The 16,639-nt window shown below is 35.1% G+C and overlaps 1 protein-coding gene across 20 annotated transcripts in view; it reads right to left on the reverse strand.

Moving 5' to 3' along the window:
- ROBO2 (roundabout guidance receptor 2) overlaps positions 1-16,639 on the reverse strand; it is a 592,813-nt gene that overhangs the window by 146,903 nt on the left and 429,271 nt on the right. For all 20 annotated transcript variants that reach the window (XM_059164449.1, XM_059164448.1, XM_059164451.1 and 17 more), the window contains exon 5: positions 15,037-15,175. In XM_059164449.1, coding sequence (XP_059020432.1) covers positions 15,037-15,175 — 139 coding nt within the window. The remainder of the gene's footprint in view (positions 1-15,036; positions 15,176-16,639) is intronic.

Raw genomic sequence — 16,639 nt, forward strand, 5'->3', positions numbered from 1 at the left:
TTTTGTTTTTGGTATTATCTGCAGAGGGCACTGACCTATCACTGATGATTACATTATTGTTTTCAAGACTGCAAAGAACGTTTAATATCACCTCATATTTATAATGATTTTTACTAAATTTATTTATTTATTTATTTATTTTCGGCGTAACAGTATTCATTGTTTTTGCACCACACCCAGTGGATTTTCACTAAATTTAAATTCCTTGAAAGTTTAGAGATTAACCGTGTGTGTGTGTGTGTGTGTGTGTGTACATCATGTACTACTTTCTACCACATTCATATAAGATTAAATTCAAACCATTCTAGAGATTCTAGGATTTTCATTTGGTTCATAACAGCAGAAAGGAATATCTAATTCTTTGCTATCCTTAATATGCAACCATCCTTGTGATTTATTCAAATAAAATAATATCTGCTATTCCTTAAATGCATTACTTTAAGTACTTTTAAAACTTTAGTAGTATTATTTCCGTAAGTTTGTTTAATTAGAACATGAAAATTCATGGTAAAAATTGCCAACAAATCACAATTAAGGAAAGCATGTTGGAACAAATAAAGTGGTGGAGGCAGGTTAAATTATCCTTCAATTTAGAATTCATTATTGGCTTATATTCATTTAGACAATTTGGTTTTACAATAGGACTAGGAACTATAACATCAGGTTTGGAAAAGTGAATATATCTCATAGTTGTGTGTTTTGTTAGAAATTAATCTCAACTTTAAGTTCAGTTAGAAAAGGACTTCAGGGATTAAACCCACAGCAATCCACAAAATCCACAGTTTAGAGCAGGTATTTTTGACAGGCAGTTCTGCTTTTGTTCTCTTCTGAGTTGAGAAAGAATTATGTGCAATAGGGATTGTAAATTCAGAGTGAAATGGATCTTTGAATGTATCATATACTTAGTGGCCATGTGGTCCTCACGGGATAAACTTCCAGAAGATTCCATGGGTGTTCAAAGTGAGACTAGCTGAGGGAGGGGAAAGGGTGCTCTGCATATCAGAAGGAAGTTCACTTTGGACAATGCTATGGAAGAGTCCCAAGGCTCTCTCGCTCTCCTCTTCTGCCCACAGAAATCTCCTCATGAAATATGCTTCTGGAATAATTTAGAAATTCAACACAGCTACATGGGAGCACAAGTCATCATTAAGTGTATCACATAACACGTAGGTTGCTAGATATATTTGAAAACAGAAGGTTTGGGCACTTCTCTAATTAAGCTACTCTTAACGAGTTTTATCAATTCAGCAACTATTTAATGAGGAAGAAATATAAAGAAACATCTCATGCCTCATATATTCTAAAAATATGCAAAAATATACATTCATCTCAAGTCATTCGTGAACCTAAGGACCTTCTTGTATTCGATGATGATGTATTTCTGTCAAATCCAGCCATGGTATTATCTGTCTGTCTCACTGGTGTAAACTTCATAGTTAAGACAATAAGGAAAGACTTTGACATCTCTTTCTTTGAACTATATTCTATTATTTTTGCCCTAACATTATAAAACAAAAAATAAAAATCATATAAAATAGCATTCAGGTAAGCAATGCCTACATCATCTTTTCTACTAGATCAGGGTTTCTCGACCTCAGTCCTGTTGGCATTTTGGGCCATGTTATCCTTTACTGTGGGAATGGTCCTGTGCATAGTCTTCTGTGGAGCAGCATTCTTAACCTCTCCCCATTAGGTAATGGTAGCACTGAATCCTCCAAATGTCTCAATTTGGGGCAAAAAACTGGCAATCAAAAATGTCTCCCAATATTCCCATTACAATAACAGCAATTAACACTGTTTTCTCTTAGTTACACAGAAATAAATAAATAAATAAATAAATAAAGTAAAAACAGTATACTGTTTATATTTTTATATTTACTAAACAGTATATATTTACTAAACAGTATACACATATACTGTTTAGTAAAACATGGAAGGGTATTCCAGGTCCAAAATGAGAAATGACCCAAGCTTTCATGCAGAGAGACCTGGGGTTTGGATCCTGCTTTGCTACCCATAGGTCCTGTGACCTTGAGCACAAGGATGCTCACTGTCCCAAAGCTTCAGTTTCCTGCACTGTTATAAAGGGGATTCATACTTCAAGGTTGTTGGGAAGATTAATTATAACTGTGCAAGCACCTAGCATAAGACTAGTGGGCCCTGAAAAAAATACAGTGTTTCTGGGATGCCCGGGTGACTCAGTTGGTTAAGCATCTTCCTTCAGTGGAGGTCATGATCTGGGCTTTCCACTCAGTGAGGACTTTCCTTCTCCCTCGACTTCATGCTCTCTCTCGCTCTCAAATAAACAAATAAAATCTTTAAAAAAATATATAATGTTTGTTATTACTTTAATATAATTTCCTTTGGTGCCCTGGGTGGACTGGTCAGTTAAGCCTCTGATGATCTCAGCTCAGGTCTTGATCTCAGGGTTTTGAGTTCAAGCCCCACATTGGGCTCCATGCTAGGCATGGAACCTACGTAAAAGAAATGAATAATATAATATAATGTAATGTAATATAACATAATATAATATAATATATTTTCTTTAATGAGGAATTATTTAGGGGCGCCTGGCTGGTTCAGTCAGTGGGATATGCAACACTTGATCTTAAAGTTGTGAGTTTGGGCCCTCCCTATGTTGGGTGTACTTAAAAATATTACTTAAAAATAAAATCTTTTAAAAAATAGATTATTTAAGCATAGCAGTTTAGAGAGCAGACTTTAGGGCTAGTGTGCCTGGATGGGTTCAAATCCCTCTCTACCACTTGAATTTACCCCTCAGATTCTTCCTATGGTAACATAAGATTGATATGAAGCATGTTTCATGAGGAAACTGAGGATTAAATGATTTCTCTGCGTGTAAAGCATTTGAAAAATTAGCTAGCACTCCTTAAATCAATTTTAAGACCCTCATTTTTCCTATTTTAACAACTGTGACATTAGGAAAAATTTTCCATAGATAACATATATTGGATCTGGCAATTTTTTCTCCCTAACTCAGAGAAAAAGTACTGCTGGATCTTGCAAACAATTCCAGCCTGATTTCAGTGACATAAGATATTATTATGTGATTGCAAATAGTTGGGTTAAACAAATCTTTTGACTTCCATATTTATTAAAGACAACATCTGTCATCCAAGTTATAAGCCTTAGTATTAGCGTTATCTTCTCTTTTCTCATGAATCCTGATGTATAATCCCTCTTTTTTTTTTAAAAAAAAAAAAGGCTTTTCTTTGAACTTCCAGTTGCATTAATATCCATATTTGTATGTTTATAGGAAATAACCCACTGGAGTCCCCTAACTACCTTTTAAACAACTTCCCCCCAGGTATTCTCTACTCCGAACTCCAAGCATTCTCTACTCCAAACTCTCCTACATAAAATATGGGAATCGGTTTTTTAAACATAGAGACAAAGATACCTTTCTATTGAATGTGCTTCAGTGAAGCCCCGTTTCACAGTGTGTTCAGTATAAACACTTTATTTGGAATTAGAGGCTTTCATAATAAAGCCTCAACTAACCTTGTTGGCCTTAAGTGCCACTCCACTCCACTTCAGGCAAAATGAACCACTAATTGTTGGCTTATACTTTCCACCACCAAAGGTTTTTCATCCTGCTTCCATAGTGCTTGGAATAGTCCATTGTGCTGGAATATTCTTTGCAGCTCCACTTAGGAGAATTCTGTTTGCCTTTTCCGACCCATCTCTAATGTCACGTGGGACTAAAGCAGCTTTGCTTTTCTGAAACCCTAAAGAGTCATGTGTATTATACTTTTTACATAGTTTGCCTTATTTAATAGTTAATGCTGTACATATCTTCTACCCTCTACTAAAATCCTTTAGAACTAACTCATCTTTTTAGAAATCTGTTGCACTAAGAACACTAAAAAATTCAATGCATATATATAATTATTTTTGAATTTTTGAAATCTAATATTTTATTAGTGTACATTAGAGATTTTTTTATTATTCCTTTGACAGAATTAACATTTTGCTATAAATTATGCTCATAGTAAGGATAATATATTTTCTTTATCTCTCTCTATAGAATTTGTCATAAAGGTTCTATTATTTGTGGTAAAATGTTGAACAAAACTCTTAGAAAATGTAGATTAATGGATGAAATACTTATCTGACATATATGTATAATATATATTATACATTTTTTGTAACAAGTGCCATTTTTATATGGATTGCAGTGATGCATAATACTTAAATAACTATCCTTTATAAAGGCTCCAAACACCTAAATATTTGATGAAATTAGTTGAAAGGTATTATAGTAACTTTTATAATTGTGACGGTCACAATCATTGTAAGAATGAGTGGCAAAATTTCTGCACTGAGATCTTGTCACAGGTCTACCCCATAGATTTATATCATGAATCACCTTCCCAGAAGAGACTTCTAGTAATTTAATTTCTTGACAAAGATTCATTGTGTCTCAATAACAGCACCCAACACCCTCCACTACCAAACGTGACCTTTGAGAATGAAACTCCAATGAGTTGATATTATGCACAAACTAAATTTCTCCAATAATCGATTCTACTCTGTGGAGTTGGGTCTACTCTTACAAAGCTTTGAAAGTAGTTGAGTTTTCTCTTTTCCTTGACAACTGTATCTCCTTTACATACTAATAAAAATATAACTCTCATCCATCATGCTATTTTAATACTAGGTCTCAAGTTATTCTTTGTGGGTTTTTTTTTTCCTTTCCCTTTCAATTCATACCAATTGTTTTGAATAACTGGATTAAGCAGCAACTTTTCCCAAAGGACCATTATAAGAAATAATAATAATTATGACAATAATAATGGTGATGATAATAGCCCCACACTTTAGGAAATATAAAGTCTAGATCTCAGTCCTGTCAACCAATTCACAACTGTCCATAGAATGGCTGACAATCAAATACTATCAGGAAAATATAGAATAATGCTCTTTTGGTAAATTCAACCACTGTTTGAGTACCATTAGGCAGTGCAAATGAAAAGATGAATTAAACTACATGCTCTAGGAAAGTCCATAGTTCTAGATTTATATACTTAAATGGTTTAATTCTCACTGCAAGTAACTCTTTAGCTTCTTTTGTGTTCTCAGAGACTTCATTTTTATTTTTAGATACAGTGTTAAGAAGAGCACAAGAATAGAGGTGCCTGGGTTCCCCATTGGATGGGCATCTGACTCTCAGTTTCTGATCAGTCATGGTCTAGCAGCTGTGGTGTTGGGGTCTTAGGGTCTCAGCGTCTTGCCCCACACTGGGCTTCCCCCTCAGTGTGGGGTCTGCTTGTCCCTCTCTCTCCCCCTTCTGTCCCTTCCCTTGCTTGCGCTTGCACTCACATACACACACTCTCTCTCTTTCATTAAAATAAAGAAAGAAAGAAAATCAAAAGAGAAACACAAGAATATATTGAGCTAAAATATCCTGTGATAATAAAGACAGAATTATTTTAAACTGTGTTTCAGTGGGCAGTGGGAAGTAAAGATAATTTTTAAAATCATGCATACTTATTTGATATGATATATATTACTGATAAGTGCCATTATGATAAAGGTTATAAAATCATGTAGATGTACTTCATTACACCGATATATTTTGTGACCACCTGATAGGCAAACGTTTCTTAAGCTGCCTTTTCCTAATATTTAATCCTAAATGGAGAATGGAAAAAAGATTGTTTCCACCCAGCACCTCTAGTTAGTGGTCAAGAGTGTGGGCTTTGGAGCCAGACATCCTAGATCCCTTACTAGGTGACTGACTTTGTCATGTTATCCTCTTTGTGTCCCATTTTTCAACTTGTAATATGGGAATAACAATAGCATTTTTTTAAAAAGATTTTATTTATTTATTAGAGAGATGGAGAGAGACCAGGAGTAGGCAGAGCAGCAGACAGAGGGAGAGGAGAAGCAGGCTCCCCTGCTGACCAGGGAGCCCAATGTGGTGCTCGATCCCAGGACCCGGTGATCATGACCTGATCTGAAGGCAGGCGCTTAACCGACTGAGCCACCCAGGCGCCCCAACAATAGCATGTATATCATAAGGCTGCTGTAAGAATAAATATATTAATGTAAAATGCCTAGCATAGGTCTTGTATAGAGTAAGCACAATGTAAATATAATGTATTAATATTATATTTATAGAAAAGGAAAATGCAATAAAAAACAAGTCTTTTGAACTGATACTAGAATTTTCCTACAAAAACCTAAATAGGTTTTTAGGATCAAAGGTACTTAGGATCAAAGGCGATTTTGAATGAAAAAATATGTCTATATATATATATATTTACATATAAATATATATAATATATAAATATTTATATAACATATATGAATATTTATATATATAATATGCCTATATATATACATATATATATGGCAGGATATGTGCAAAATATAAAAAGTAGTTGTCAGCAATATATGGGCAGATGGATACTTTTATTTTCCTCTTTAGGCCTATCCATTTTAAATTTCTGGGTTTTTTTCCTCCTATAAAAATGTGTTATACTTGTTAAAATGCTCTGAGTTATTGCCATTCACAGAATCAAACCACTTCAGAATTTAAAGGCGTAGAAACCATCCTATCCAAATTACACATTTTGCAGATATGGACTCTGATACTCAAGATATTATGTAAATTACTTAAAACAGCGTGATGCATTTTGGCAGAGCTGGGATAAGATTGCTAATTTCCTAAATTCAACTTCACCTTGTAGGCCCCCATTGCAATGACAACTGATGAAGAAGTATAACAACAGCAAAAGTCTATCAGAAGTGTATCTTAAGGACACCTGGATGGCTCAATGGGTTAAGCCACTGCCTTCAGCTCAGGTCATGATCTCGGGGTCCTGGGATGGAGTCCCGCATCGGTTTCTCTGCTCAGCAGGAAGCCTGCTTCCCTCTCTCTCTCTCTCTGCCTGCCTCTCTGCCTGTCAAATAAATAAATAAATAAAATCTTAAAAAAAATGTATCTTAAGAAAAACCCCCAAGGGATTTGAAATCATCAAAGGGATTCTAAACACAAACTGTCATGTGAAGGCAAGAATTTGTGTTAACATGGTCAGTTAAAGAACTTTCCCCTTTTTATATTTTGTTTACAGTTAAGGAAGAATCTAGGGACTAGAAACTGTGTCTCCAACAGTGAATATATATATATATATATATATATTGAATATTCAATATACCCACCCGTGGCTTGATACAGTGACTATGTCTTGGTAAGTCTTTGACTTGTCCTATAATTTGGGCTATGGAAAAACATTGCTGGAACCCTGATGCCTGTCTAGTGAATTCTTGAATGTGCTTCACTTTGATGGATGGAACAAACCTGCTGCAGCTCCCGTGTTGGACAACACCCATGTGCCAATGACAGGTGGCACTCAGGCAGACTCTTTTGCTCTGCAGACTGGCACCTGGTCTTGGCTCTGCCTCGACACAGCACAAGAGCTGCCAGTTAACGGACATCTTTGACTTCAAGGCATTTCATATTCCAAGTGTGTCCCAGCTTGTTAGTTGACCACTGGCCAGAACCCAAATTGGATGCCAGTTCCTGCATTGTTCCCGAGCGGAGATTCTCAACAGATGGGCCAGTGTGGTCACAGGATGGGGCAACTTGCACTCCTCAACCTAAGCGGCAATTAGTTTTGTGTTAACAGCAACTATTAGCACCTATTTGATGAAAACACAGAAAAAGGACCATTTTGGCATCCCTCTGAAAGTTGCTAATTAATCCTGTTTGTAAACAAAATCTATATCTTCAACTTCCAACAAAGTAACTTTGACCTGGTCCAAATTTAACTTTTTCAAAACACTAAGAGAATTTATGTGTGGCTTATGAAATTGGTCTAAAAATTACCCTTAACATTAATGCTATATTAATCCCATAAAGTTATTCATAATAGAGTGTTTCTGATTATCTAAAATTTTATCTAAATATAAAATTTACAAGTGGCTCAAGTACATAAACAATTAATAATCACATAATTATGAAGCCCATTAGTTTAAAATACATATTTTAGGGGCATCTGGATGGCTCAGTGGCAGAGGCTTAAGCCTCTGCCTTCAGCTCAGGTCATGATCTCAATGTCCTGGGTTCGAGTCCCACATCTGGGTCTCTGCTCAGCAAGGAGCATGCTTCCTCCTCTCTCTCTGCCTGCCTCTCTACTTATTTGAGATCTCTCTCCCTGTGTCAAATAAATAAAATCTTTTTAAGAATACATATTTTGTGCTGGACATATTCTAAATCAAGTCCTGGCCATAATATGTATTAAGTGTGACTTTGGAAGAAAATTATTTAAGCTTCTACCTCCATATCCCTCAAATGGGGAGTTGTATTTTTCTAGAACACTATTGAAAATAACGTAATTAACATGCAGAAGTGTGTGACAAATAGCATGTTCTTCAAAACTACTTGCTTTTATTGTTTCAATAGTCTTCTTACAAAAGTGATGGTTTTCCTATTATGAGCTGACAAATGATAGAGTATAATGTGTGAAATTTGAAAGTCCTAACCAAGATATCTTTTTGAACTGAGGCGATGATGAAATATCTGGGCCGTGCACAATCTTCCAGAGGTAGAAAAATTGGAGGTAACTCTCGGGCTAGGAAAACTGGCTAGCCAAATATATAAATAAATCCATATGATTTTGAAAACAAAAGTGACATTTATTGAATCAAAGGGATTTTATGTGTTTCTATAAAAATTGGCCAAAGAAGGAGTGTCCTAGAAATTGAATACTCAATATTTTTCACCTTCACTATATTTCCCTTATAGTTTTTATATAAGTAAGAAATGCCAGCAATCAGCTGCATTTATAAAACTGGAGCACGTGTTACGTGTATCCGTGGTACAGTATTTACAGTGCTTTGAATAGTTATCATTTTAATAACCCTTTGAGTTAGAATGGATGGCATAATTATTCACTCTGTACGAATGAATCAAAGTGTAGGTTAGTCATTAGTCCCACTGCATTGCTGGTCCATTTCTTCAGGATGTAAAACACAGAGTTTAAATACCTTCTTCAAGGTCACACTCCTAGTTAGTGGTAGAGAAATATGTCAAACACCATTTCCAGAACATGGGAGTATAACTAAACAGATAAATGATTGAACAGTGTCAGAACAAGCCTAAAGTCTAACATCTCTGGTAATGGCCTCAACATTCTTCCTGCTATTGGTAGCTATTTTAAAAGACCTCCCTTTAAAAGACCTAATTGTACATGTAGTTCTAATTTTTTCTAGACAGAACCGCTAAGGCATCTGGATTGCTGAAAAATCATAGAATATTCCTTTATACTTTTTTTTTAATATTTCTAAACCTTAGGAACAAATCCACTTTTCAGATGTCATGTATCATGTGTTATACACATTGCTTTTCTCCAGCTCTCAGTTCTTCTCCTTCTTTTTTAAAAAAATTAATTGACCAATCTCGGCCAGCCTACCTAATCAGCGTGGTTATTTATCAGGAGCCCAAATTACCACATGTCCTTGAAGCACACACTGTATGTGAAGAAGGCCCATCTCCTCAGCAGCGAGGCTGAGCACCTGTTCAGCATCTCTCCATCCCAGAAGCACATGCTCTAAACAATGGAGCTTCAAAACAATTAATATAAGAACATTTTCCAGGGCTAAGTGAAAAGAGCCACTTAGTGTAAAAATGTTACAAAAAAAAAAAAAGGAATTATAAGTGATTCTATTCAGTTTCTTTTCTTAAGGATTCATATATTTATGTGAATCTCACATTTCACGGAACTAAGAACTCTAAAAAATCTCTCTTAAAATAGACTCGCACTTTAGAAAAAGGAATTTGTCAGTGGCTTCAAGAAAATTGATAGAATTTTGCACCATATATCTTGCAATTCTTAGTCTCAAGTCCCTTTTCTATTTTTATGAAATATTCATGAATTATATCCACTATGTGCAAGCCATCAACCGCATTTAAAATTTGCAGGCATACATAGGAATGTAAATGGCATATTTTATTTCCTTTTTGCTCTGACAAGCTATTATGAACATTCCTTTCTGTACTCTAGATCTTTATTAAGAAAGTTAGTGTCACTTTAGAATTGGTTTAGAAAATAAATAAAAATGAAATAGAAAAAATCATGGCGCTAGCTATACGGTGATACAACAAAATTATATGAATGATGAAGTACGTTAAATCTCCTATTTGCAATTCTTTAAAAGACTGCCAATAATTAACTGAAATACAATCTGTACTGACAGGCCCAGATAAGAAATTGCAATTAGATTCATTGCACTACTCCTTAACTAATTTCTGAGAAGGGATATTTTTATTCTCCTCACTACTATTCTATTGAACAGAATACTGTTCAATTATACTGTTCAGAATACTATTCAATACTGTTGGTGTATTTCAATTTAATTTTTATTTGTTTCATTGTAAATTGATTATATTGTTTCTTTCATATTAATACGTGGTATTTTTCATATAGCTTCAGGATATATATGTATATTATATATATGTATGTATATTTATTTTGATATAACAAATATGCACTATCCATGTAGTAAGATGAAACATAGCCTAAGATGAAACATTGTCTTAGTATTATAAATACTAGCAACTTTTATCATATGAAACACTTTGTGGAAAGATGTGAGGAAGGCACGAGTCATCAAAAGAGTATTAATTAGCAAAAAGCTCTAGGTTTGCCTGAGAAAAAAAATGTGGTACCCAAAGAAGAGACTAGGATTACTTTAGTCCTGACTTTCTTTAATGTATTGTGTATGTAAATACTTTCCCACATCACCCAATCTGGTTAACAAAAAACAAACAACCAAGAACAGTATATTTATCTTGATGAAAATGACTTTTTTAAAACAGACTGTCAGTGAGCATTTAAATATAGTAGGCACTTAATAAATGTAGGTGATTCTGAAAAGGGTACATTCTACCACTAAAATTACACTTAAACAAAACAAAACAAAACAAAACCCTGTTTTAAAAAAAATAATCATTATAAATAATAAAATCTTTCCCCTCTTTCCCCTTACCTCCCCATCTTATTCCCTCTACCCATTTCATTTTCATATTGGTATGTAAAATTCTCGTCCATAATAGAGGAGTCGATTTTCACTTATTTGAGCACACATATATGGAGCCCCTCTGAAAAAGATACTGATACTTGACATAGTCACAGATCAAAGCAATGACTTCTTTTTTCTCCCTAAAACTTCCAGTTGTGAAACAGTAGCATCTTCAGAAGTTTCAGCAAACAATCAACATTTTGACAGGAGCATGTAATAAGGTAAATGCTCCTTCCCATTTTGTTTCTTTGTTATATGGAAAATAGCCAAATAGACAACTTTTCCCTGGTTGGGCATTAGGGTTATTGCTGGCCTTAGGAACTGCTACTTTTCCCACCTCACCAAAACACTCATCTAATCAAAAAAATGTCTTTAATACAACTCGCCAAGGGTACATTTTAATTTTATTAAAGATAGTTACTGAGAAAGGTCAGGAGTTTAAAGGCTAAATCAAAGAAGGAGCTATATGAGTACTACTAAAAAAAATATTTTCACAGTAAAGATAAAAAAATATGCGCTTAATTCATCTCTGGTTACTGAAAGTTTGGCACAGATATCTTCTTCTGTGTCGAAGGTTTAAATAGCTATCACAGCATCTCATAAATTTAAACTTGAACTGAAAAGCTTTTCTTGTCTCCAAAAGAAAAATAGTCACATATTACTTACATAGTAATTACAGGCTATGCAGCTGCCCTACAAAGCTTTACTATAAATGTGTTAAGCATGAACCACTACACAAACCTTATTCAAATTGCATTAAATGTTAAGCCAAGGAAATGTCATCCTCCACACCACTTCACACAATTGCCTACACAAGAACAATGGCCATCTCCCTAGTCGGAGACTTAAATAATGTAATAGAATCAATGTTGTTGATTTAGGCTACGGTTGGTTAAAAGTCATTACTGTTATTCCTCACCAAGTAAAGAGGTCTATTTCCCCCTCATTATGCATAAGTGAAGCTTATGCTAATGAATACAAATCTAAGAATGAATAAGCTTCTTTGAAATACCATTTAAAGATTGAAAATTCAAGAAAGAGGACATGGCTTCTATCGTGACAAAAATATTGACCTCAATTTCTATACTGCACTGATCCTCACTTTAAGCCTTTCTAACGGAAAATTTAAAGCTTATGTAGCATTTCCATTTGCTTAATACTTTAAAAACATTTAGCTGGTCACACAAAGCGCAGTCGTAATATCATGCCAGTAATAGAAAAATAAAGAGGCCAGAAACCTATGACAATGTTTTAAGGAAAGTTAATGGAGGTAAGATTTCTCAAAATTTCAACCTTGTCTTAAGAGTCCTTTCTATCATCTGTTCTAAACATGTAATATTCATACTGTTCTTTCGTTTTTCTCATTTGCAATCCGAAGCAAATGAACTTTATAAGATCGGAGAATATTATAGCAATTAGAGGTGTGAGACTTATGATCTGATGCTTAAAGAAATCTGGGAACAAATCAAACTGGGCTTGATTAAGTTTTCTTTTACCTTAATTCAAAGACATAGACCCATTAAAATGCAACACACTTGTTCAACTTCCCATGTCTGAAACATTTGTGTACTGGATCTTGTTTAATGATTAAAAATGGCAGAATCATGAGGGATGTTCTAGGGATATCATGTAACCCCTGATATGATGTGACAAAAGGGCTATCTCTGTGGCTTTCTTCCCTAAAACTCCCCAAATCCAATCTAATTGTGAGAAAATACGAAACAAATTCAAGTTTGGGGAATGTTCTGTAGGCTACCTGGCCAGTACCCCGTAAGACTGTCAAGGTCATAGAAACAATGAAATATTGAGGACCTGTCATACTAGACTAAGGAAACATCAAAAGTAAATGCAGTATTCTATAAAATCCCAACTAAATACCCTAGATTGGATCCTGGAGCAGAAGGAAGCCATTAATGGAAAACCTGGTGAAATCAAAAGAATGTATAAACTTAAATCATTACGCATTAGTGTTTGTTCATTAAGAATGGCAAATGTTTCATCATAATGTAAGATGTTAACAAGAGGGGAAACTGAGTATTAGGTATACAGGAATTCTCTGTACTATCTTTGTAATTTTTCTGCAAAGCCAAAAATATTCCAAATTAAGGTTGATTGTTTTTAAATAAATGGACAAAGCTGGGGTGCCTGGGGGACTCAGTAGGCTAAGCATCTGCCTTCTGCTCAGGTTATGATCCCCAGGTCCTGGGATGGAGCCAGCACCTGGCTCCCTGCTCAGCAGGGAGTCTGCTTCTACCGCTCTCTCTGCCGCTCCCCCTGGTCCTGCTCTCTCTCTCTGTGTCTCTCAAATAATTAAATAAAATCTTTCAAAAAATTGACAAGGCTTTTTACTCCCAGTAATTTGAAATTAACCTGCACCTACACTATGCCAAATTTTACTATATAATTCATCTCTCAAATTCATATCAATATTTTAAAATTATACATTAAGTGCTCTCAAACTCAAGGATAATTATTGACTATACATAGAGGATAGATGCTAATAATGCCACTCCATAAACTCTTCATGCTTTTTAACCTGTTTCTCCACTGAGAAGACTTGAGGAATCTCACATTCACGAATTCCCACAACAACACTCCTTCAAAACAAGGTGTCTAACAGCAAAGTGACAAAGGAAGCAGAGAGATGACTTTCCCCATTATTTAATCTGAAAAACTAACCAAATTAAAAGTTTCACTTGTTTTATTCCTATAGCAAAGAATGTCTCACTTTCTAATATTTAGTCCATTTCAGACCAGTGTTTTTGATGATACAATTTTAGAAAATACAGTATCAGAGGCTTAGTGATAAATAAGCCAAGGTTTTTTGAATGAAGGGATACATTCAGTTAAGTACCCATAGCAGTTGCTGGTGAGAGCAGAAAAAAGGTTCCTGATGTCTGTGAAAGCATGTTTAATTTCAGTCAGTTGAATGAAACCTAATTTCTTTTTTTTAGAAAAAAATCACAAAAAACACAGGATGTGAAATTTTATGCAGATGACGATTGTAGTAGGAGTGATGGCTATGGTTTCAGAAGGTAAGTCTAGGGGGAAGACAAAGCAAATCTTAAATCCCAGGGTCCTGTGGTAGAGAGCCCCATGTAGGGCTCCCTGCTCAGCGGGAAGCCTGTTTCTGCCCCTCCCCCTGCTCATGCTCTCTCTGTGTGTGTTTGTGTGTGTGTGTGTGTGTGTGTGTATTAAATAAATAAATAAAATCTTAAAAAAAATAAAGGTAGACTTGCTCATTAGAAAAAACACTTGAAAACACTTGAATGACTCATTTGGTCATAAAGGGCAAGGTCTTAGAAAGATTTTAGACAACCAAAAAGTTAAATATTTTTATAAAAGGATGACAAGCAGTTTTGGACTTCCCCTAGAGAGTTGAATGGCTGGGTTTGGGGTTGGGTAATAGGAAGCATAGAAAACAGATGGAAGATCTCCATGAAGAGATGGAGACCGAGAAAGTGGCAGGCAGTCCCTAAGTGACCAATTCCCTGTGTGGATAGTGATGTCAAGTATTCACTGCCTTTTCACTATTGTGTTGCACAGGAAACTTCTGCTTCACTCCAGAAGCCTTTGCTTAGTGAGGCTCTGGACAACCAAGGAAGGCAGGCAGTAGCCAGCAGACAGAGAGGTATCACAGTAGCAGAGCAGTCACTGGAGGCAATCAGGCTAGGTAATCAAAAGTTCACCAGGAGCAGAATGGCAGACCTGGAAAGGGCCACTTCAGCATCGCTGATAGTTGGGGATAGTAGATGGAGTGGCGGATTGGGCATTTATGTGAAAATTCAATGAACGAGTGACAGTAAAAGCCTGGAGGACTTTGGCATATTATTAAACACCAGCTACGTGGCTCACATATGTAAAAACCATATGTGTGGAAATAATACACTGGGCTATAAGAGTGTTCGGTGGTACGATTGGGATGTCTTTTTCTTCCTAATTGTTCGGTGGTCATGTAACAATTTTCCACGTGTATGATGTCCTTACCTTCCTCTTGGCAAGTCGGCATCATCCTTTTTCCATCGCACAGTTGGTTGAGGATCTCCCTGGACCTGACAACGGAATTCTACAGCTTCTTCCTCCAGCACCACCTGGTTAATTGGCCTCCTGAGAAATGTGGGTCGTTCTTAGGAAGGAAAGAAGGAGAAAAAAAAAAAAAGCAACAATGGTAAAACAAAATGAATGTTGTGCATGTTTTAAGTACATTATAGAAAAAACAGAACTCTGAATCTCGAATGTGTCTTGATTAGACCTTATGAATCCAATGTAATTGAATAAAATAAAATATTTTGGAATACAGAGGTAGCTCTGGTTTTTATGAAACACCATACAGTCTTTTGGAAAATATTAAATTGATTTTTCAATGAATTCCTGAGCCAAATCATGTAAATCCTGTCATAAAAAATCTGAACACTGAATTCCACAGAAAGAAGGAAAGAGATAAAAAAATGATCACTTGAATCTATCACAATGGCTGAATGAGAAAGTTAAGAGTTGAAACCAATGGAAAATATCGAAAAGGAAACTAATCTTAATTCTCCATCAAGAATGCTAGCGTTAACCAGAGTTAAAATAAAGACTTAAAAAAAAAAAAAAAAAGAATGTTAGAGAAGACAAACAAAAACATTGTGCTCTCACATATCAGTGTTATCTAAGTTTTCCCAGATAGGCTATCATTTCACAAGGACCCCAAATATCCATGAATGTTTTCACTTCATGTATAAAAAATCTCTCTCCCTGATTTTTTTCTTAAATAAATAAGCTGTCAATCTGACTTTTTCTCAAGTCAAAAACACTGATATTAATAATTATTTTAAACTATTTATCATCATATATAGTTTTCTGGGACCATTCCAATTATCTTCTTAGTGTTCCAGATTTTTTCTTTACCTAACTTTTATGTTTATTTTTCTAGTAGTCTGTTTTCATTCTCCTCCCCTTTATTATTTTTTTGTTGTTGTTGTTACTTTGCACCTATCCTCCTTACTCTGCATTTCAGTACCCCTCTACATAAGGCTAGGAAAACAATCAATCCCTGTCCATAAAAATATTACCACCTAACAGAAATATAAAACACAGTCGCTTTATGGATTTCTAAGCACTGTAAGTTCTTATCTAGTTTCTTCCCTTTCTGACAATGGTCTGATACAGTAAACATTACCATTTAAGTATTTATTAGCACATGTCTCCAAATCATAGAGAGTCCAATAGTGCTACTTACTGAAGTAGAAAGAGAAGTCAGGGAAAAGAAAGATGAAATCCATTGGGAATTGACACAGTTTATCTGGCCATATGGCCGTATTTAGTCACTTAAGACTCTAGTTTCAAACCCAATTTAAAAACGTCAAACAAATGGCAACAAAACGAAAACATATTTAGCAAGGAAACTTTAAAGAAAATAAATCACTTCAAATAGCATATATTAAGAGTATAGGAAGGAAGTATATAATTTTATTGTCTAAATAAAAATCTGTATTTATAAAATAAATGCGTAAGTTGCAGGAGACATATAGTATTGCAGTAAAGTCAACAATCATTGGCATTCAGAAGGAAGACAACTCCATCTCTCCCTAGTGAAGCTGACAGTATG

This window comes from Mustela lutreola, chromosome 2 (assembly GCF_030435805.1).
Source record: "Mustela lutreola isolate mMusLut2 chromosome 2, mMusLut2.pri, whole genome shotgun sequence".
Classification (NCBI taxonomy): domain Eukaryota; kingdom Metazoa; phylum Chordata; class Mammalia; order Carnivora; family Mustelidae; genus Mustela; species Mustela lutreola.